Source organism: Mastigoproctus giganteus, chromosome 6 (genome assembly GCF_048544385.1).
Source record: "Mastigoproctus giganteus isolate SK-2022 chromosome 6, ASM4854438v1, whole genome shotgun sequence".
NCBI lineage: Eukaryota > Metazoa > Arthropoda > Arachnida > Uropygi > Thelyphonidae > Mastigoproctus > Mastigoproctus giganteus.
The window spans coordinates 77,274,384-77,299,299 of record NC_143580.1 but is presented as its reverse complement, the minus strand read 5'-3'; the positions used below and the strand labels follow the sequence as shown (position 1 = coordinate 77,299,299).

At 36.6% G+C, this 24,916-nt stretch overlaps 1 protein-coding gene across 3 annotated transcripts in view; it reads left to right on the top strand.

The window, feature by feature from the left end:
• The window catches only part of LOC150084420 (NPC intracellular cholesterol transporter 1-like), a 466,919-nt gene that overhangs the window by 154,771 nt on the left and 287,232 nt on the right, over window positions 1-24,916 (top strand). For all 3 annotated transcript variants that reach the window (XM_090376058.1, XM_090376057.1, XM_090376056.1), the window contains 2 exons: window positions 4,129-4,261; window positions 10,602-10,801. In XM_090376058.1, coding sequence (XP_090232184.1) covers window positions 4,129-4,261; window positions 10,602-10,801 — 333 coding nt within the window. The remainder of the gene's footprint in view (window positions 1-4,128; window positions 4,262-10,601; window positions 10,802-24,916) is intronic.

Below are 24,916 nucleotides of genomic sequence, written 5' to 3'. Positions count from 1 at the left end.
GAGGTATTGCTCAAAACATCAAAGGCAGATATTGTTGGGATATCAGAGACGTGGTGTCACACAGATATAAGTAATGCGGAACTGGAATTTGGGGAATACAATGTGTATAGAAAGGATAGACAGGACAGGAGGGGAGGAGGGGTTATGCTATTAATTAAGAAACACATAAAGTCCAAGGAAGTGAAGCCAGTCGACATCGATGGACAGGGCAGTGTCGAGTCAGTTTGGTGTGACATAAGCATAGGGAAATCAAAATTGAGAGTAGGAGTGTGCTATAGGCCTAATGACTCTGATGAGTATAATAAGATATTGTACAGGGAAATAGAGTGGGCCAGTAAATCAGAGAGTCTTATAATGGGGGATTTTAATTTCCCAGATATTGACTGGAATTTGTGGGTTGGTCACTCGCACACTAGCAAGGCTTTTGTGGATTTATTGGATGATTGTTTTCTACATCAGCATGTTCGTGAGGCAACAAGAGGGAGCAATACTCTTGATCTGATTATGAGTAGTGATTCTTCATGCATTAAGAATCTGCAGATAAATGAACCACTAGGTGGCAGTGATCACAGTGTGTTGAAGTGGGATTTACTCAAGGAGGTAACTACCATCAGAGGTAAAGGGAAGGGTTTTTGTTTTCGTGAAGGAGACTATGATGGTCTGAGACAGTATTTAAATTCTGTACAGTGGGACCAACTGATGATGTTACCAACAGCAAACTCAAAATGGGAAGCATTCAAGGAACTAATCTTGGAGGCTACCAGGCTTTACATACCAACTAAGAAATATTGTTCAAGGTTTAGGCCTAAATGGTTGTCAGATGAACTAATGAGACATGTGGCAGAGAAGAAAAATGCATGGGATACATACAAATTAATGGGTGACATGGAAGCCTATGATAGATATAAGTTGGTCTGTAACCAAGTCACAAAGGAGATTAGGCAGGCAAAGGCAGACTACGAAAAATCCTTGGCAAAGGATGCAAAGAAAAACAGAAAAGAGTTCTTTACATACTTGAACTTGAGAAGGAAAGGGATGAATCAGATTGGTCCACTGGATATTGATGGTTCAACAGTTGAGGATCCTGCTCAGGTGGCTAACAATCTAAACGAGTATTTTGCATCTACATTCACGCATGAGGAGTTATTCAGGAAGGAGAATGATGTAGGTAAAGTAAACAGTGGCATTGAGCTGGATGATTTTGTAATAACTGAGAGGAAAGTGGAGGAGAGATTGTTGAGGATAAACATAAAAAAGGCACCTGGGGTGGATGGGATCTATCCAGTTATATTAAAGGAGGCAGCAAAGGAAGTATGCAAATCCCTAGCCATAATTATGAGAGCTTCTTTGGACTCAGGGGAGGTACCCATAGACTGGAGATGTGCAAATGTAACCCCAATTCACAAAGGAGGATCAAAGGCTGACACAAGTAATTATAGACCTGTTAGTTTAACTTCTGTTCCAGGTAAATTAATGGAGGCACTGGTTAAAGAAGCACTGCAGGATCATCTAGACAAGAATTCCGTTATAGCTCAGACGCAGCATGGTTTTGTTAAGGGCAGGTCTTGCCTGACCAATTTGATTGGATACTATGATGTAGTCACAAAAGAACTGGATGCAGGGAATAACTTTGATATTATATATTTGGATCTTAGAAAGGCTTTCGATACTGTTGCACATGGAAGACTGCTGCACAAATTGGAGCAGTGTGGCATTGGAGGCAAATTGCTGCTATGGATAAGGGGATGGTTGAGTGGCAGAAGACAGAGAGTGGTAATCAGTGGACACTGCTCAACGTGGACTAATGTTATTAGTGGAGTTCCTCAAGGTTCAGTGTTGGGTCCGTTGTTGTTTTCGGTGTTTATGAATGATATTGATGATGGGATATCAAGTTTAATGTCCAAGTTTGCAGATGATACAAAGGTTGGCAGGGTCGTTAAGGACACTACTGATGCTATGCTGCTGCAACAGGATCTGGAAAGGCTGAACAGATGGGCTGAGAGGTGACAAATGAAGTTTAACATTGACAAATGTAAAGTACTACATATGGGAAACAGTAACCCCAGAGCAACGTATCTACTCTGCGGTACTACACTGACAGTGGTGGAGAATGAAAAGGACCTGGGGGTAATTGTGCAGGCAGATATGAAGTTCTCTGAGCAGTGCAGACGAGCTGCAAGAGTAGCTCATGGTGTCTTGTCAATGATATACAGGAATTTTTCTAGCAGGGATAAGGAGGTGATTATTCCCTTGTATAAGGCAATGGTTAGGCCACATCTTGAGTACTGTATACAGGTCTGGAGGCCTCATTTCAAGAAGGATGTAGAGCTGCTGGAACGGGTACAGAGAAGGGCAACAAGATTAGTAAATGGAACAAAGGGTTGCTCTTACGAAGAAAGGCTTAAGTTTTGCAAATTGCAGAGTCTGGAGACTAGGCATCGGCGAGGTGATCTGATAGAGGTGTATAAGGCTTTGAATGGTTTGAGCATGCTCAATGCCAATGGGATTCTTCATCTTGCTCAGAATAATCACCTCAGAGGGCATAAATTCAAATTGAGGAAGGACGGATGTCGGATAGATGTGCAGAAATTTGCCTTTGGCCAGCGGGTGGTTGGTTGGTGGAACCGACTTCCATCACTTGTTGTTGAAGTTGATAGCCTAAACAAATTTAAAGCTCAACTGGACAGGTATTTCGAACGAACGGAGGGGTGAAATGGGAGTGGTGTTTTTTTTTTTTTTTTTTTGGCTGATGCTGAATAAGCTTGCTTTCTTGCATCATATGCCTCTACTAATGCTAATGAGGGGGCCACAAATTCAAATTGAAGGTTGGTTGTAGAATAGATGTATGGAAGTATGCTTTAGCTAGTGGGTGACTGATTGCTGGAACAAACTTCCATCTGTTGTTGAGGAAATGGATAGCTTAAATAAATTCAAGGAAGAACTAGACAAACTATTGGAGGGAAGGAATAGGTGAAATGGGGAGTCCTTTTTTTTTTCTTTTTTTTTTTTTTTTTTTTTTTGACTGATGCTGTATGAGCTTGTTTTCTTGCATCATTTGCTAATGCTTAAAAAGGACATTTTTTAAAATTTATTATGTATATGGCCCTGACCAAACTGTGGAAACTCTGCTGTGTATTATATGCAGATACTGTACTGATAAAAGCCACTTAGTGTAGTAGTGTCAGTGTGTCATATTGGGTTATGTTGTTTGTGTTAAGAGACTGGCAACTTAATCTAGATTGCAGCAGAATTTACTGCTACTGGTTTCCATTTCTAGCATGTGGAGACAGGCCAGGGATCAACTGTTCTAGTGTGTTAAGATCAGCTTGTACTCATCTGGCTCTTTTCCCATGCAGGAAGAGTGGCCTAAGTGTAAGTCAAATCCAGGAATTGAAGTCATTCCATCCCCACGAACCCATCAACCATAATTTACCATAAGATAAATTATAGTTGATTGATGGGGGGAATGGAGATGTTATCCTCTTGGGTTAATAATGTAGAATCTAAGGCAGTACACTTGATGCCATAGCGAGGAAGGGTATCGAGAGTGAATGCAGGAACTGGTGAAAAGTGCATGATGGGTCTCTCCTTGTGTGTCTCTACATGTAGATGTTGAGGGTTAAAAACAAAATGTAACAATCTATAATAAATTTCTAAAATATGATAAATGAAGAAAAAAAATTATTTCATAATTGTAGGTTTTTTTCTGATTATTAAAGATTAACTACCTGCATTGTAAACAGGTGTGCAAATGGTCAGTAGGTTATAAGGTTGCTAGTACCGTAAGGAGACTAGTTGATTGATCCAAAAATTTTTTTTGATGGCATGTAACAAGTGAAAAATGTCTGCAAAAGTCAGAGATATTATTCCTAAGTTCCACTTTGGACCCCACAGAATTTTGAAATTTATCTGTGGCTGTGATAAATTTTTTTTCACAGTAGCTGATGAAAGTGATCACATTATGCCAAGGAGTGTATGTATTAAATGTATTTGCTTTTTGGAAATCCATATTTGATTACATTAAATACTGGTATAGATTGTTATCTGTAGTGTGCATTCTTATTTTGTTTTCAATAAACTTTATTTATTTATCTAATTCTTTTTTTTTTTTTAATTTTAATTCCTTAGGCCATTTTATAGGGTAGAACATGTTATTATCACACCAAAAATCAAAGATAAATTTTATAGTCCAGTTTTCTACCATGGGGAATTTCTCAATATTAGCTGGGGCCCAGCATTTAATCAAGATTTCATGTTAGAGGTAAGTAAATTGATATGCCGATTTTAAATTATTTTTGGTGTTACTTTAAGCAGATGGAATGTTTAGTTTGTTCTAAAAGTTAAGAACCCACATGCAAAGAACCAGTAGAAAATGTGAGCAAGAACTCATTGTTAGGAGGCATGCCATGATGATTTTTTGGTATTTTTTCACTGCCAATTTGTCTTTTTGTTGGCATTTAAGTGGTGCAGTGTTCATATCCAAATAGTAATCTGCTGCAGAAAGTTGAGTCCCTAATTTCTGTAATAATAATATAAACAAACTGATTAATGATATTCGAGAAAATTCCAAGGTCTCAATTTAGTATGAAAACATGTTTTTTTTTTAGTTCCTTCCCCCTTAAAATCGGTGGGTGTCAAAGCCACATTTAGTTGCCACATTTGAATTCAGCAATGTCAAGTCTAGAAGAATCACCCTGAATTTTAACAGGGAGTGAAAAAAATAGTTTAAATATATATATATTTAATGGAGTTGGGATAGGTTGAGGTGTTCACTGTGGAAGATGCAGATCCAGGAAGTAAAGAAAGAAAGTAAAGTAGAAAAATAAGAGAATTTTAAAAGGAGAAAGAAGGCAAAAAAATACTAAGTACATAATTAATATGAAAGTAATAATACCTATAAAATTACATAACATCAATTTTGATGTTTAAGATTTTTTTAATAAGCAAAGTGTTTAATGAAATAAGTGAGATTAAAGAAGGCTAAAAAAAAAAAAAAAAAAAAAGAAAGTGTTCAAAGCATCAATACCGAAGGAACAGTAAAAAGGAATATCAAAGAAAATTTTGTCAGGGGATCATAGCATTTGATACATCTCTGCCAATGTCAAAGGACTATAATGGAAATAGCTGCAATAATAAAAATCAAAATATAATAAAATAATTATAAATTTGGAAAGGCATTATCAAAAATGCCTGAAAAAACTGACTCGAGTAAATAATACAAAGGACTTTGAGATAACAGAGGAGGAGAAAAAGCAGTATGTACTGGAACTTAAGAACACGTTTGAGCTTCTGCAGACTGCTCAGGATCAAGATATCGACGAGGAATACTACAACTTTCTGGAAGTGATCAAGCCCAAGAAACCTATAGGGAAAAAGAAATCCAAAAAAGAAAAACTTAGTCAAGAAACACTTATGATGAACCGAAGACAACAAATGAAAAGCAAGAAAAACACTGACAGGGAGAAAATTGAGTATACTGAGTTATGCAAAGCCATTAGAAAGAGACTCAGAGAGGACATAAGAAGATTTAACACAAGAAAAGTAGAAAAAACATTAAGGGAAAACAGAGGATTTAAATCAGCAGCCATGAGCAGTAATACAGAAAGACAAATGATACTGAAACTGAAGAATAGCGATGGCGTACTTATAAACAGCAGAGAAGGCATAATTCAAATAGCAGAAGACTACTATAGAGAATTATACAAGGAGCAAGGGAATGATACCAGCAGTGGGGAAGATGGATTGCAAAGTAGCAACACATATGACATACCCCATATTCTTCCTGATGAGGTAGAACATGCATTGAAGAATCAGAAAGCCCCGGGGGAAGATGAAGTTAGAGTTGTTAAAATTGGGATGAAGAGACATAACACAAAAACTGGCAAGGCTCTTCACAAAGTGCATTAGAAAAGGTGTGATGCCTAAGCAGTGGAATAATGCAAACATAGTTTTGCTGCATAAGAAAGGAGATAAATTGGAAATTATAGATCAATTAGCTTGTTATCTCACATCTACAAGTTGTTCACAAGGGTCATTACTAACAGATTAGAAAGAATACTTGATGAGAATCAACCGACAGAGCAAGCTGGCTTTAGGACAGGATTCTCAACTGTGGCTCACCTTCACGTAATATCACAGCTAATGGAGAAAGCAAATGAATATAAAACACCATTATGCCTGGCATTTGTGGATTATGAAAAGGCATTTGACTCCATACAGCATAAGGCAATGTTTCGGGCACTGGAAAGACAAGGCCTAGATACCCCATATATTATGATTTTGAAGAAAATATATGAGAGTGCTACCTCCTTTATTAGACTAGACAAAGACAGTAGCAAATTTAAAATCAAGAAAAGAGTTCGACAAGGAGACACAATATCTCCGAAGCTGTTTACTGCTGCCCTTGAGGAAGCTTTCAGAAGATTAGACTGGTCGCAGAAAGGAGTCAATGTGAACGGAGAGTACCTAAGCCATTTACGATTTGCAGATGACATTGTGGTCATAAGCCACGATCCCAAAGAATTAGAGGAAAATCTTAATTAGTTATGCACAGTTAGTAAGGATTTTGGGCTAAAGATGAATATGGCTAAAACAAAAGTAATGATGAACAAGTATGCCACAGAAAGGGAAATAATGATTGAAGGAGCAGTAATTGAAAAGGTGGAGTCATATACTTATCTGGAAAAAGTTATTAGCTGTAATAATGATAAATGGCTGGAAGTCAAGAGAAGAATAAATTTTGGATGGATAGTATTCAGGAAATATAGTCACATACTGAAGAGCAATATCCCAGTTTGTATGAAACGTAAAATAATGAACCAATGTATACTCCCCACCATGACTTATGGATGTGAAACTTGGGCACTCACCAAAAGAATGGAAGAGAAGCTGAGAACTACACAGTGAAGAATGGAACGAATTATATTGGGAATCAGACTGTTAGATAAGAAGAGAAACACATGGATTAGGCAGCAAACTCAAGTAAAGGACATTCTTATCAAAACTAAAGAACTAAAATGGTCTTGGGCAGGACACATAGCTCGAAGACATGACAGATGGACTAAGAAAATAACAGAATGGTACCCAAGAGGAGCTAGAAGAAAACCTGGAAGACAAAGGTGGAGATAGATAGATGAAATTCATGAGTTTTTGGGTAGCAAATGGATGGCCAGTGCTCAAAACAGAAGGAACTGGAAAGTTGCTGGAGAGGCCTTCATCCTGCAGTGGATTGAAAATGGCTGATGATGATATCAAAAATGGTGGTCTAATAAAATTTTCAAATTATAAATCAAAGCCTTACACATAATCTTTGATAAAATTTGATAATATTAGCAAGCCAAAGGTACATAAAATTATATGAATAATGTAATGGTTTGATAGCTTAGCTGTTTCTACATAAACATTTAATTGTTTTTGCATAGTTACATTCAGTTTATAGTAAGTATATGTAAAAATGACTAATATACTGGTTCAACATGTGGAGTAGAATAAAAAGTAACTAACAGTATGGATAGAGAGCAATATATTGCTAAAAAGCAATAATACTCAGGCATGCTGGGGTAGTAGAAGTAGTAGTGGCATGTGATGCAAGAAAGCAAGTGTATGAGCTTATGCAGCATCAGCCAAAAAAAAAAAAATTGCACCATTCCCTCCAAATGCCTGTCCAGTTCCTCTTTAAATTCAGCCTGTCAACTTCCACAATGACAGATCGACGTTTGTTCCAGCATTTAACCACCCGCTGGCTAAAGGCAAATTTCCGCACATCTATTCTACATCTATCTTTTCTTCATTTGAATTTATGCACCCTTAGGTTCGTAATCTGAACAAGTGGAAGGATCCAATCAGAATTCAGCATGCTCAACCCATTCAAGGCCTTATACACCTCAATCAGATCACCGTGCAGGTGCCTAGTCTCCAACCACTGCATTTTGCAGAACTTAAGCCTCTCTTGATGAGAGGATCCCTTCATTCCCCTCACCAATCTTGTTGCCCTTCTCTGTACACGCTCAAGCAAATCGACATCCTTCCTAAAATGAGGCCTCCAGACCTGTACGCAGTACTCAAGGCGTGGCCTGACCATTGCCTTATACAGAAGGACAATCACTTCCTTTTCCCTGCTAGCAAAATTCCTATATATCATTGACAAAACCCCATGACCTGCCCTGGCAGCCTGTCTGCATTGCTCAGAAAACTTCATATCTGACTGCACAATTATTCCCAGGTCTTTTTCATTTTCTACCACCTTAAGTGTAGTACCACACAGTTGGTACTTTTCTCTCGGGTTACTTCTACCCATATGCAGTACTTTGCATTTGCCAAGATTAAACTTCAGTTGCCACATCTTAGCCCATCTGCCCAAATTATCTAGATCCTGTTGCAGTAGCACACTGCCATTACTGTCATTAACAACCCTGCCAACCTTTGTATCATCTGCAAACTTCGACACTAAACATGACATACCTTCATCAATATCATTGATAAATATACAAAACAGCAGTAGACCCAACACCGAACCCTGCGGGACTCCTCTAATAACATTAGTCCACGAAGAGCAGCACCCATTGATTACCACCCTCTGTCGTCTCCCACTTAACCATCCTTTTATCCATTGTAGAAACTTACACTTAATACCATTCTGCTCCAATTTGTACAATAGTCTTCCACACGCAACAGTGTCAAAAGCTTTCCTGAAATCCAAATACATGATATCAAAATTATTTTTTGCATCCAGTTCCTTTGTATCCACATCATAATAACCAATCAGATTTGTCAGACAAGACTTTCCCTTAACAAACCCATGCTGTGTCTGAATTATTGCTGCAGTCTTGTCTAGATGATCCTGCAATGCATCTTGAACTAGTGGCTCCATTATTTTACCCAAAACAGAAGTTAAACTAGCTGATCTGTAATTACTTGTCACCCTTTGATCCTCCTTTGGGGATACATTTGCACATCTTCAGTCTGTGGGAAGCTCCCCTGAGTCCAAGGATGCTCTTATAATTATGGCTAAGGGTTTGCTTAGTTGCTTTGCCGCGTCCTTTAATATAACTGGATAGAACCCATCCACCCCATGTGCTTTTCTTATGTTTAACTTCAACAATTTATCCTCCACTTTGCTCTCAGTTATTACAAAATCATTAAGTACCCTGCTACAATTTGATAACCTTCTGCCATTTTCAAACCTTAATGCAAAATACTCATTCAGTTTGTTTGCTATCTGAGCAGGAACATCAACAGTCAAACCATCGATGTCAAGTGGACCAATCAGATTTATCCCCTTCCTTTTAGAGTTTATATAAGTAAAGAAATCCTTGCTGTTTTTCTTAGCATCTTTTTCCAAGGATTTCTCGTAATCTGCCTTCGCCTGCCTAACCTCCTTTGTGACCTGATTACAGACTTACTTATATCTGCCGTAGGTCTTCTGAGTTGCTTGATAATTTTTATGCATCCCATGCATTTTTCTTCTCTGTTACGAGTCTCCTTAGTTTATTTGATAACCATTTAGGCCTAAACCTTGAACAATATTTCTTAATATGTATGAAACTTTTAGTAGCATCCACGATTAATTCCTTGAATGCTTCCCACTTAGAATTTACTGTTGGTAACATCGTCAGTTGATTCCACTGTACAGAATTTAAAAACTGTCTGGTTTGTTGTAAAATCCATCTTCCAAGAAGAGGCCTTGTCAATAGCAATAGGTTATATTAGTAACAGTTATGCAAAGTGTGCCAAGTACCGTATAAGGAAGGGAAATAAATTGGAGGATAAGGACGGTTAAAGCAAATTGGTAGAAAATAGCATAAAAAAGAAAAGAACAGAGTATAGAAGAAATGCCAGTCTAACCCTTGAATTTCTCTAAGAGGCAGGTTAGTGGAAGAGAAGTTTGTAAATCAAAAAGAAAAACGAAGGGAAGAAATGTATAATTGCTCAGGCAAACTGTAATCACAACTGCCTAACCCGAGAGGGAGAGAGCATGATCATTTAGCTAATGGTTGTTGTTTATTTCTAATATCACTCATTTTTGCTGAGTGATATTTTAGAAACAACTCCAGGGGAAAGTTATAACTGTAGGGGGAAAGTTAATTATGGGTGTATAGCTATTCAAAAGAGTGAAATTGGTTGATTTTTCTGAGTGGAGCAAAGTGTAGACATGTCTGAGCTGTGTTCATCTAATTTGTATTGAACAATGCCTCGGACATATGTTGAGAAACTCATGTTTAGAACCGAATGGGAAGTTCTTCATATGTTGATTTGTATTAATTCTCTTTCTTATATAATCAACTTAACTTTGAGTTCTTAATATAAAGGCTCATGTATTCTTTCATATCTTTTTAAGATATGTGCCATATAACACATCTTCCTTGAAATCCATGTTTGACCGACTACACAATTTGTCTGTCCCACTTGTTTCTTTTCTCACTGTTTGCCTTGCAGTGTGACATTTCATTTTAGAATTTAACAGTAAAAATGGACATCTTGTTGTAGGAAAGGGATTTCTTTTTGATTTATACATTTGAAAAAAATAATATTATTAGTTGTTACTTCTATAAATTTTAAAGAAAGTTTTATGTACACTTTCCCATTTATTTATTTATTTTAAGGTTTTCAACCTACAAGAAAATATTGAATCTCTTGTTGCACAAAGTGAGAATAGAACAGTTACAATTAAGGATATATGTTTAGCTCCTCTTTCTCCAGTAAGCTCAGAATGTGCTATCCAGAGCATCTTTTCTCTTTATCAAAATGATATCAGCAAAATAAGTCATCCTTCCTATCTTAGCCACTTCAAAAATTGTTCAAGGTAAGTTTATTAGAGAGATAATTTCAGAGAATTTGTGTTAACTCTTTAAGTAAATGTTGTAAATATCAAGTGTAGTAAATTTCTTAGTAAATTTATTTATATACTGAGCTAAAGATAAGGAGCTAATAATGAGTTACCATTTTCAGCTCCTTGTTATTAGTATAAGAAGCTCTTATTATTAGTACATTCTCTAACCTGGTAACCCAGGTTAGAGAATGTACTAAATAGTTAATATCTCCATAGTGAATTTTCGGGGAAAAAATAAACCTGCTAAAGAGACCACCACTGTATAATGACCAGCTGTTTTAATGCAGGGGCAGCTAACCTTTTTTGACTAGGGGCTAAAACAAATAAAATGCTGACGGTTGTGGGCTACATGAGTTGTCATGGCAAGTGGATTGTGGGTCGCAAGACCATTTCTTTACCGTGAATTATACATTTTAAAAAATAAATTCTTTTTTTTTTTTTTTACCTTTAATAATTGAATACGAAAATCCACAAATTGCATAATACTAATAACTGTTATTGTACTATTATTGTTATATGATAATAATAAGAATATTGCTAAATTCTGATAAAGATGCATAAAACATGATAAAGCAATATAGAAAAATTGAATATTAAAAATGAATATTTTCTGAATGTGAGTGTGAAACTATATTTTGTGACAGACTAGTTTTAAACTCAGAGGATGCATGCCATTTGAAGGCTGTCTGCCTACATTGCTGCAGGCTGCACAGTGTGAAGGAGTGAGCTGCACATGATTGGCAGGTTGGATACCCCAGTTCTAATATGGGACTACTTTACATTGGTCCCTTGACAAAATTCCTATACTATAAATCGATTTTTTGTATGCTGTAATTACTTTCCTTTTTTTGTGACCAGTGACTACTTTTTAAGCAACATTCTACTGCAGTTATACCCACACAAAATGACTACTAAATTCAATAAAAACTAAAAAATGAAATCCATTAAACAAAATTTGAGTTGTTTAAAAATTTAACCCAAAGTTTAGAAATTAAACTTGCACAATATAGCACCACATTACAATACCTTGTTCATATGCCAGCTAGGCTGAAGACTGGTTTCAAACAGCTGCACTTCTCTTGCTATGATGATACTAAAGGCACAATTAAATGAAATTAGTTTTAATTCAGAACTATTACTCCATTCTAAATCTGACTTTTTACACATTTTAAGACCATATAAAAGATTTGAGAAATATTTCCTAACATTATTGAAAAATGTTTTCAAATGTAATATGAGACTGGAATGGAAAGAAAAGTTTGCAAGAATGTGATAAACTGAAATTTAGGAAATGAAAAAGTCAACTTAAAACCAAATCTGTAGACAACAATTGCAACAAATTCAATTACAAACTGAATTTAAATACTTTCAACCACAGAATTGATTAAGATAATTGATTGAAGATAAATATATATCATCACTGTGACTCTCCTTATCAATTATTTTGTATAAAAATAAAAGATAACAAAACATTGTGCAAACTACAACTTTTTGCTTATTTTCACAATCAGTATATTACACATTACCAAATTTTGTTAACTTATGTAATTAACAATCAACTTAAAAAAAAAAAAGAAGTGAGAAGATTAAATCAGCAGTTTCTGGTCTGTTGCCTTGAATTCTACCAAAAAATTAATTTTTTAGCAGATTGTATGGCATCTGGTTGACTTAAAAGCTTTAAAAAATATGTTTTCCAAAAAACTGTCAAATGATGTAGCTGAGATAAATATAACAAACCCATTTACCAGATGTTTTAACAAACTGGGGATGTTTTAGTTACACAGACTGAGTTTATGGAAGAAAACCATGTCATTAGTGCACATGACATGGAAAATTTTTTGGAATATGACAAAGACCCCACAGTCCAACAAAACCTAACTCAATGACATTCCAAGTACAGATAACTACAGTAATAAAAAAAATTACTGTTATTATCTCTCTGTGGTTACTCAGGTGTTTCAAATATCCCAGTGATTTTAAAATTTTGACAAAAAATGTAGCATCCAGTGAAGTAGTGATTTTAATATCCTTTTCAGTACCTTTCAGAGGACCAATGAATGGCATTTAGGAGGTAGGAAAATAAATTTAGAAGTTGCAGCCTTTGAAGGTCATTTGGAGTCAAACAGCCGAGATGACCAGTCAAGGAAGTTAAGCCTATAGCTAATTTAATGAGTGCAGAAATTGTGTTCTTGCCAAAGCTGTGGTTTAATTGATTTTATTTTTTTATTCTGCAGTGAGTAGTTTTTATAAAGCTCTCTGTTTATTGCCATGTTATAATTTTATAAAAATGGAGTACAGGAATTTTAAAAACTGAGTTGAAAAGGTTAGCAGAGGCATATGATGCAAGAAAGCAAGCTTATACAGCATCAGCCAAAAAAAAACACCCCTGCCCATTTCACCTATCCATTCGCTCCAAATGTTTGTCTACTTCTGCCTTGAATTTATTTACGCTGTCAACTTCTACAATGATAGATGGAAGTTTTGTTCCAGCAGTCAACCACCTGCTGGCTAAAGGCAAACTACCACATATCTATTCTACAACTGTCTTTCCACAATTTGAATTTATGTACCCTCAGACGATTTAAACTGGGCAAGAGGAAAAATCCCATCAGCATTGTGCATGCTCAAACCATTCAAGGCCTTATATATATATATATATGTTTATTTATTATTTTTTTTTTTTAGTTAGTTGTTGACACATCGGCTTCTGTGGCCATAATGCACCTCCCAAGGTTTTTGCAGTACTCTGATCCAAGCCCGAGGTGAGATTCGAACCCGCAACCTTTGGGTTGCCAGGCAGGCACTTTACCCACCCGGCCAGCTTGGTCGGCTCAAGGCCTTATACTCTTCAATCAGATCACCTTGCAGGTGCCTAGTCTCCAGAGACTCTGTAATTTTCAAAACTTAGTCTTTCTTCGTAAGAGCAATCCTTTGTTCCTTTCACTAATCTTGTTGCCCTTCTCTGTACTCATTCCTGCAGCTCTACATCCTAAAATAAGGCCTCCAGACCTGTATACAGAACTCAAAGTGTGGCCTGACCATTGCCTTATACAAGGGGATAATCATCTCCTTTCCCCTGCTAGAAAAATTCCTGTATATCATTGACAAAACACAATGAGCTACCCTTCCAGACCGTCTGCACTGCCCAGAAAACTTCATATCTGACTACACAATTACCTGCATGTCCTTTTCATTCATCTACCACCATGAGTGTAGTACCACACAGTTGATACGTCACTCTGGGGTTACTGCTACCCATATGCAGTACTTTACATTTGCCAATGTTAAACTTCAGTTGCCACCTCTCAGCCCATCTGCTCAACTTTTCTAGATGCTGTAAGAGAACAGAAATAACTGATTTGTTTTGTAATAAGATTTTTTATAGTATATAGATTTGACTGAACTTATAGAAAATTCTGACAAAAAAAATGTTCACAACTGCATTATAATATGTTTTCAATATAGAGTGCAGCAGTTACCAAAAATTATTAGCTACTAAAAATGAGACACATAGAGAGTAGGCATTTTTAAGACTTTTATTGAGATTTTTTAAACTGTTCAATGTAAACATAAACAATATTATTAATATCGTTTATGTTTACATTATGTATAATGTATTGATTAAAAAAAATAAAAATTGATTTGATAAATATTCATACATTGTGGCATTGCATAATACTAATGCTATTATTATTGGGTAAATTATGCAAGGAGAGCAATAACATTAATCAAAAATTAGAATAACTAAGGTCACTTTTCCTCAATTCATTTTAATATTAGGATTAGCCATAAAGGTAAAAGGTAAAGTGCCGCCATTATCAACCCACTGCAGAATGGAAGGCTCCTCAACAATTCATGCTGAGGGAAATGGACCATAATCTGCCACGCTGGTCCAGTGCGGGTTGGCAGATCGACCGCATTCAGCAGTCTGGCTTGAACCCCGGTCTACGCAAAGAGCGTATGCTACTGCACTCCCACTCCTGACCACTTGGCTACGGACTAGCCATATATAACCAAAATGTAATAATAAAACTAAAAGACAAATTGAATCTCTCTTCTGTCATATAATATAATGACAGTGCATAATATCTAATGCTTGAGTCACTTCTGCCAAGGTCGGAGTTTGTTTCTCTACTTTATTGTCATCTTTTTCATCCCCTTTTTTCTTCTTGATTCCCCAAAGTAATGGAAGTAACAGCTAAATTTTCATCAATGTGTGCATAGATTTAAAAATTATTTTATCATGTTTTGTTGTAGTCTGCCATTCTTTCCTCAGGTGGAGTTGGAAGCTCTTCTAAATATTTTGTACTTGTATCTCTTTGTTTGAAACCTGCTTTTCTAAATCAGTTTCTAATTGTTTTTGCTGCGACTGCTTGCTAAGCTCTGGTAAAAAATTTGGTTTGAATCTTATTTCTAAGTTCTGTTAGAAGATTTGGTGTGAATTTTCTTACCATGCTTATAGAAGATTTAAATTTATTAAGTCATTGTTTGTCCATTTCATGTAAAGTTCTGCTGCAGAGTGCCAATAAAGTTTAAAATTCTGGATGAATCACTGCTATTTGGGCTGAACTTTTGATGTTATGACTGGAAGTCAAGTACTACATTTATAACTGATTATACTACATAAATGAGAGCTTATATATGCTGTTTTTCCTATGTTGTATTAATATTTTAGAAATAAACAAGGAGTTATCTTTTATTCAGTCAGTCAGTAGGATTTCTTCTTTACCAATTCTCCTTAGGCAAATAAATTACGAAATTATACGTTTAAATAAGATTACATAATTTAAAATAATTTAAAACTCGTGTTCCTTCCTCACTATTGACACACGGGCAGTCCAACACCCCAGGATCACAGTGGTGAATCCTAACCTGACCCCATAAATATCAAACCCCCCCATGCAACCTTTAGTGAAGGAAGACATTTTGTCATAAATGTAAATTTGAAATACAAATGAAATACTATTAAAATGAGATAAAAGTACAATAAAACAATGAATTTAAAATCCACTAAATTCCTCCCTTACGTGGACTAAAACTTTTTGACAAGTGTCATGTTCACAGGGTGGAATGAAACTAACGAAGTGTGTGTGTGTGTGTGTGTGTGTGTGTGTGTGTGTGTGTGTGTGTGTGTGTGTGTGTGTGTGTGTGTGTGTGTGTGTGTGTGTGTGTGTGTGTGTGTGTGTGTGTGTGTTCAGAATCTTATAAATAGGCGATTAATCTTTGGTATGTGTTTGAATGACCACAAATCAGGTATGAGAAATGGACGATAACTGTTAGTGTTTTTTTTTTTTTTTTTTTTTTTGTAATTTCATTTCTAAAGTTTTGGCAATCAATAACTTAGTACAATTGTGTTGAATATTTAAAATTTTGGCTTCATTAAACAGGAATGTGTGGTTTTCATTTATCGCGTGGAATGCTAGTTCTGATGCATTCGCACGTGATGCACGGACTGATGCTTCATGTTGCTTACCCCTTGAATTTAAAATACATCTGGTAGATCCAATGTAAGAAGAATCACAATCCTTACATAAAACGGTAATTGTTTGTTCAGAAGCCGATAGTACCATGTGATATTTTTTTTTTTTTTTTTTTAATAGTGTTGCATATAATTTACAGCCCAGTTTTGCTACTATTTTCATTTCTGTACCTTTAAAAAGGTTGTTAATTTGTCTATACCGGTGTTCAACATATGGCATTGAAATAAAATATTTTTTATTAATCCTGTCATTATGTTTGTTATTGATTATTTTGTCTTTAGCTTCTAATTTAATGCTATTGGTAGAGGTAATCGGGTATCCTCTATTTAGGAACCTATTCGTCAGTTCTTCGGTTTCTATCTGTAGGTTTCTATCTGTAGAAATAGAACTGACCTTACATTGTGAAACATTAAACTTTAGTTGCCTTTTTTTTTTTTTTTTTTTTTTTTTTACCATTATATACAACTGATGTGTCTTTTTTTGAGGCAGTATGGCCTGGCTCAAATTGTTAACCAATCTTCTGACTTTGAAATCATAGCTTTCTTTGGATACCCACATCAATAAAATTTATGAAAATTAATAATAGCTAGCACTGAGTGACCCCACTTGTTATGCTGGTCTAACCTGAAGACTGATCATTTCTGACAGCCTTCCTTCTCTTATCTTTTAACCAAACTGCAATCAAGCATAGGAGCTTACCACTAACTCAAACCTTTTCTAGTTTATATAGGAGCCTTCCACATAGGATTTTTACTTTCAGGAACAGTAAAAATCTTTACTGAAGTTTAGATATATAATGTCAAAATTGTTACTTGCATCCAACTATTTAGCCACATCCTGAATGAACCCTGTGCTAGGATCTATTCAAGATACAATTTGGCATATAACCCAACCCCTCTTTAGCACCTCCTTTTGTGTGTTGGAGAGATATTTGCATTTTCCAGTCAAAGGGAATCTTCCCAGAGTCTAATGTCTGTCTGCTGTCTGTCTGTCTGTGTCTCTCTCTCTCTCTCTCTCTCTCTCTCTCTCTCTCTCATTAATATTCACAACAGTTTGGTACATGCAGCCTTTTTAATTACAATTGAATATATACAGTATTCACTTGGAACCCTTCCATCCTTTAATCTCAATACATTTTCTAATTTGACTTGATACATTATGGACTGTTGCATATGCGCCATAAAAAATGAAAAGCAAACAAACCTTTTCTATAAAAAGACTGCTTTGAGATCATTATATCACTTAAATTACTGCAGTCTGATTCTTTAACATTTCCCACAGTTTCGAGCTTGCTTTTGACAATAAATATCAGTCAAAAGTATCTGTCAACTTATCTCATCTGCCATTTGTGCTGTACTTTCTCTGAACCACAATTAGTATCACTGCAACCAATTTAGGGAACTATTGGATTTATTCTTTTCTTTTTTGTGTTCACATACGAGATATGGTAGTCAAGTTCTTGGACTGGTGCAATAAAAAGAACACAAAGTGAAGAAGCTCAAAAATGGTTTTATTTTTATTCAAAGTAATCACTATCCAATCTATTGCACTTATTGAATAAAAGTAGCTGAAAAGATCAGCGAATGTATCTATCCAATGTTTAGTTTGGTGGTTATGTTTTCCTTTAGGTCCTCAACATCCTGAAATGTAGTAGTAGTTGCAGAGGCATGTGATGCAAAAAAAAAAAAAAAAAAATTCACACGTTCATTCCCTCTAAAAGTTTGTCCAGTTCCTTGAATTTATTTAAGCTATCAACTTCCACAAAGACAGATGGAAGTTTATTCCAGCAATCAACTCCCCCCCCGGCTGAAGGCAAATTTCTGCACATCTATTCTACAACTGTCTTTCCTCAATTTCAATTTATGCCCACTCAGGATTGTAATCTGAGCAAGAGGAAGAATCCCATCAGAATTGAGCCTGCTCAACCCACTCAAGGTCTTGTACACCTCGATCAGATCACCCCACAGGTGCCTAGTCTCCAGATGCTGCAGTTTGCAGAACTTAAGCCTTTCGTAGTAGGACACCTTCGTTCCCCTCACCAATATTTTAGCCCTTCTCTGTGCTCACTTAAGCAACTCTGCATTCTTCTTAAAATGAGGCCTCCAGACCTGTCTGCAGTACTCAAGGCATGGCATGACCATTGCCTTACACAAAAGGATAATCACCTCCTTTTCCCTACTAGCAAAATTCTGGTATATCATTGACAATACACCCTATTACCTGCTCTGGCACCCTGTCTGCATTGCTCAGAAAATTTCATATCTGGCTGCACAATTATCCCAAGTCTCTTTCGTTTTCTACCACCCTAAGTTTAGCAGCACACAGTTGGTACGTTTCTCTGGGGGTTACTTCTATCCATATGCAGTGCTTTGCATTTGTCAATGTTAAACTTCAGTTTATACTTCTCAGCCCATCTTGCCAACTTTTCAAGATCCTGCTGCAGTAGCACGCTGCCATTACTATAATTAACAACCCTGCCAAATTTAGTATCATCTACAAACTTGGATATTAAGCCTGATATACCTTTGTCAATATCATTGATAAATATACAAAACAACACAGAACCCTGGGGGCTCCACTAATAACATTAGTCCATGAAGAGTAGCGTCCATTGATTACCCCTCCCTGTCTTCTCCCACTCAACCACCATTTTATCCATTGCACCAACTTTCCCTTAATATCATACTGCTCCAATTTGTACAGTAGTTTTCAATGTGCAATGGTATCAAAAGCTTTCCTGAAATCCAAGTTTAAGATATCAGAATTATTTTTTGTATCCAGTTCTTTTGTAATGACATCATAGTTTCCAATCAAATTTGTCAGACAAGACTTTCCCTTAACAAACCTATGCTGTATCTGAATTATTATGGCATTCTTGTCTAAATGATTGTGCAATTCTCCTTTAACCAGTGACTCCATTATTTTCCCTCAATCAAGTTAAATTAACAGGTCTGTAATTACTTGTGTTGCCCTTTGATCCCCCTTTGTGAATTGGGATTACATTTTGACATCTCCAGTAAGTTGTGACATCCCAAGTCCAAGGTGTTCTTATAATTATAAGTCTAAGATGTTCTTACAATTATACCTAAGGGTTTGCTTACCTCCTTTGCTGCCTCCTTTAATATAAATGGATAGATCCCATCCACCCCAAGTGGCTTTCTTATGTCTAACTTCAACAATTTCTCCTACACTTTGCTCTCTGTTTTTACAAAATCGGTAAGCTCCCTGTTAGAGTTTAATAAGCTTTTGTCCTCCACTTCCTTACAGAATTCCTCATGTGTGAATGTAGATGTTAAATACTCATTTCATTAGCTGTCTGAGCAGGATCATCAGTAGTCAATCCATCGATATCAAGTGGACCAATCTGATTCATCCCCTTTCTTGTAGAGTTTATATAAGTAAAGAAGTCCTTGCTGTTTTTCTTAGCATCTATGCCAAAGATTTATCATTATCTGCCTTCACTTGCCTAACTTCCTTTGTTTCTTGACTACAGACTAGCTTACAACATAGGCTTCTGTGTCGCCTGATAATTTATATGTATCCTATGCATTTTTATTCTCTGCCACGACACATTTGGTCATCTGACATCCATTTAGGCCTCAACTTTGAACAGTATTTCTTACTCCATATTAAAAGCCTAGTAGCTTTCACAATTAATTATTTGAATGATTCCCATTTAGAATTTGCTGTTGGTAACATCATCATTTGGTCCCACTGTATAAAATTTAAAAACTGTCTGAGATCACTGTAGTCACCGTTACGAAAGCAAAAACCGTTCCATTTATCCCTGATGGTAGTTAAGAACTTGAAGTAAATTCCAAATCAGTACACTCTGATCACTGCCACCCAGTGGTTCCTTTATCTGCAAATTCTTAATGTACGAATAATCACTGCTGATAACCAGATCAAGAGTATTACTCTCTCTGGTTGCTTCTCGTACATGCTGCTGCAGAAAACAACCATCCAATAAATCCACAAAAAAATTCTAGCTAATGTGTGAGTGATCAATCCATAAGTTCCAGAGTCAATATCTGGAAAGTTAAAATTCCCCTTTACAAGACATTCTGATTTACTGCCCCACTCCATTTCTCTGCACAATTGTTTATTATACTCATTAGATTCATTAGGCCTATAACATATACCTACTCATTTTTTGTTTCCCAGTGCTTAAGTTGATTGGTTTGTTGGTTTGGGTAGTTGATTGGTGGAACAGACTTCCATCTTTTGTTGTGGAAGTTGATAGCCTAAAGAAATTTAAGGCTGAGCTGGACAGGTATTTGGAACGAATGGAAGGGTGAAATCGGAGCTTTATTTAATTAATTTATTTTTTTTTTTGGCTGATGCTGCATAAGCTTGCTTTCTTGCATCATGTGCCTCTACTAATGCTAATGTCACACCAAACAGACTCAACATTGCATTGTCAACATCAATTGGATGCACTTCCTTAGATTTCATGTGTTTAACTAACAGCATAACCCCCCTCTTTCCTTTCTTCCCTGTCTATCCTTTCTATACACATTGTACTCCCCAAATTCCACTTCTGCACTGCTTATATCTGTGTGACACCACGTCTCTGAAAACCCAACAATATCCACCTTTGATGTCTTGACCAGCACTTCAAATTCATCAAATTTATTTACTATTCTCCTAGCATTGGTGTACTGCAAGTATACTTGCACCTATTCTTATTCTTAGTTACCCTAATGCCAGCCCATGTATTTATTTGTTCTGTCCCTGGAATCCCCAGCTCCCCCGCCTCCAGGCCACTGCTCATTCTAATAGAAGCAGTTCATAAATTACTTTCACCTCTGCCTGAGGCTACTTTTAGTCTGTGAATCCGCCCAAGCTAGCAGTTTTCCAACCCACTTAACACTGCATTGATAGCATCAGCAAACACTCTTGCACCTCTTCTTCTGTTTAAGTGTATCCCATCCCTGTAGAAGCAGTCTCTCCTGTTAACAAGCACAGACCATGCTGAGAAAAATTTCACCCCATGAGCCTTGCACAATCTCTCCAGGTCCGAATTGATTGACAAGGCTCTCATCATATACTCCCTCCTATCATGCCTGAGCAGAATTGCAGACACTTTCAAATTTAACTTTAACTCATGACTTATTTTCAGCATTGACCTGTACTTGTTAATTGAATCTGCAGATCTCTTCTTAATATCATTAGTGCCAACGTGTGCAACAATATCACCCTTTGCACCCTTAAAAGATATCTGCTCTACAACGTCAACTTTTGCTCCTGGCTGACATACCCTAATCCTATTCCACATATAATTTTTACACAATATATTGCCCATATCCCTGACATTGGATGCTCTGACAATAACACCCTCTTGTGTGATCAGTGCATTCTGCCTTTTAGATTGCTGCTGTGTTGCCTGATGCACAAGAGTGAGTTCTGGCGTTGATTTGGGCAGCTGAGTGCTTGATGGGTCCCTCACTTTTTCGAAGGCATCTACCCGACTCTTCAATCTCTCATAGGCACCCATCAGAACGCTGAGTTGGCACCTAATTTCTTGACACTCTCTGCACCTAGCACGCACACACACACAACAACATCCTCCTTGGCTAGATCATGTCCTGTTCCAGAAAATCGCAAACATTTCACAAGTCACATTTTTTTAGGCTCGGACATTGTTGTGCAACAAGAACCAGCTTGCTTTCTTTTGAAATTGCGGCCTAAACCAGGAAATGCACTTCAATAGTCTTTGAAACACCTGTATATAGAATCCAGCATCAACTCTCTCCACTTCAGGTTCAAATTCCTCGTGAATGTTGTTCTGTTTGTCGAAAAACATGATCAGCATTGTCGTGATCCTGGAATTCTGCAAGTGAAATGTTTTGGGTCTTGGTGATGCTTTTGAAGTTTACTGCATGCTCCAATGTTTCTTCTATGGGTTGTACTGGAACACTCAACACTCATATCTCCAGTGACGATACAGGCAAGGAAAATTAGGATTGATTTGACAACTGTGTATGAAGTTTCACATAATGATACTTTTCATTGTTTCTGTGAAGCTGTGCTGCACAAATTTTGCACAGACGTTCCTTTTCCCTAAATCTTCACACAGAATTTGACAAGTTTTGTCCTCATTCATAATCGATTATCTCTTGTAAAAATTTTCCGAACTTTTTTGCGATTCTGTCCTCATTTCAAGAGGTTGATGGGATGCCCACTTCGTCATCACAAACATCCTCACATAATCTTTGAACCATTTATACAATCCAAACACTTGAACTTTAAACTGAGAATTCTCAGTTTAAAGCAAAATTTGATATTTGTTCAGATTTTGCTCCATTGCAAAATTGTGTCAAGGTAGATTAATACTATTGATGAAACTGGTTGATACTTTAGCATTAGTAGATGCATATGATGCAAGAAAGAAAGCTTATGCAGCATCAGCCAAAAAAAAAAAAAAAAAAAAAAAAATTCCCTTTCACCCATCCATTCGCTAAAATTTGTCCAATTCTTCCTCTACTTGCAGCCCACTAGATAATCTCTTTACTTCCGCATCTTGTGTGAGAACTCTTTATCCCCTTAACTCCTTTTTTGCTAGTGCTTTACCATAAGGGTCTTGCCACATCATTATCTTTGTTACAAATTCTCTTGTAATGCTTATACTATTTCTCTTATAATGCTGATGATAAGCCATGGGTGTATGGCTATGATCCGGAAACAAAGGCCCAACAACTCTGAATGAAAAACTCTGTCTTCTACAAGTCCCAAAAAATCATGACAATGTAAATAAAATGTGAAGATTTTGCTTATTGTGTTATTTGATTCCCAGGAAGGTGTTCTTTATGAATTTTCCCTACATGGTGAGTGAACCAGGAATACCACAAAACACTTCTATGACAGTTGTGTGCAATGCATCTTAGTGAAGATGCTTGGAAAAGTAAGCTTTTGGGAATTGGTAATTGCATCATCAAAACACCTGCACAATGGGTGCTTTCCATTCCTGAATATCTTGAAGCATTCCATTGTGCTCCTCAATCCACCCCATCTTCCACCATTCTCATTGGATTCAGCCCTCTGTGATTTTGTTTCTCAAGTTTAAAGCCTCCTTGAAAGGTCTCAGGTTCACAGTGACTGAGGAAATTATTCAGAATGAAATTTTGGCAATTCCTGAAGAAGCCAATCAAGAATACATCTAGAAGTTGCAGAAGTATTGGAATCAGTGTACACAGTGTCAGTGCTTCAAAGAGAGTCATCTGATAAGCTTCATCCCAAATATTGCTTGATTCCCCAAACTTTTTGATCATATCTCTTATTTTCAGTTTCTTTTGGGCAACCAGTCTTTAACTTCTCCTTAGAAACATACTCATATTCAGTCATTTAACATAAATCTTTTCAGACTTATGAAACCAGGGTTATCTATGAGGGGGGAGTGATGCCTCAGTTTTATTCTCCACTCTGATACGAGACATTATGGCCTAATATGCTACTGTGTCACAAGGCATTGGTGCCTTCATAGCCAGGTGGGCAGGAGCAGCAGTGCGTAGCACATGCTTCTTGATTTGATCGTAAACAGGTCTAATCAAGAGCCAGTGACCACCAAATACAGAGGATGCGGAAAGGTCAGGGAATGACCACCGCATATCCCCGGAGCAATATGGCCTTAGTTGCTAATGCTCCTAAAAACCAAATAATAACAACAACAACAAAAGGCATCACATAAGCTAAACTAAACCTATCTTGTTATTTTGTGTAATTTTGCTCTGCACATCAGAATACAATAAGTCCTGGACATATATAAGAGATACGTCCAGGATTTCATATGTAAGTCAAGTTTTATGTAACTTGGGAATGATTAATAAAATATTGCTACTGTATGCCTCATATGCCAAAATTACATAAACCACATAATATCCTCAGAAAAATGAAGAAAAATAGTTATATACATAACAATTAAAAACTTTATCTGGAGACAACAGTCAAGTAGCCGGAGTGGCACATAAGAAAAGAAAACATAAAAGGAAGAAAAAACACAATGTTGTACTGTAAAAACTGATACATATTTCGTATGCCATGTAGGCATTATAAGGGCTACTAGGGGAATCAAAATGTACATATTTAAGAAAATTGGTCTAAACCACACAATGAATCAAAGTCAGGTGATGAACTGAAGATAACTAAAAACCTACCCGATGCACTAATAAGATACATTTATCACAGGTTGTTGTAGTCTGAGTACAGGTCAGGGAGGTAGTACGCGACGTGAACTTTTTGACCTTCATCTGTTTCCTATGCTTTTTTTTTCTCCTCTTCATAAATTTTTCAATAAGCAACCTTGAATTTTTCTTTCTATTTTCAAGAAACGTTCAGTTTTCATCCATTCCATCAAACAGACTTTCCTGAATTTTACCGAATGCTTCTGCCATTAAAACTGCTTGTTGGATTGCTCTGATTTCTAAATGGATTCGGCTTTCCCTTGATCCTTAACTCTTTGTGCGTTCAACTGGGCTAGGTCTTCTGTTGTTAAATCTTCACCTCGTTCATCCACAAGCTCATCCACATCTTCATCTTCCAGAACCAGCTGCAACTCCTAGGGCTCACCGGGCTAGCTGGGTGGGTATGGTGCCTGCCTGGCAACCCAAAG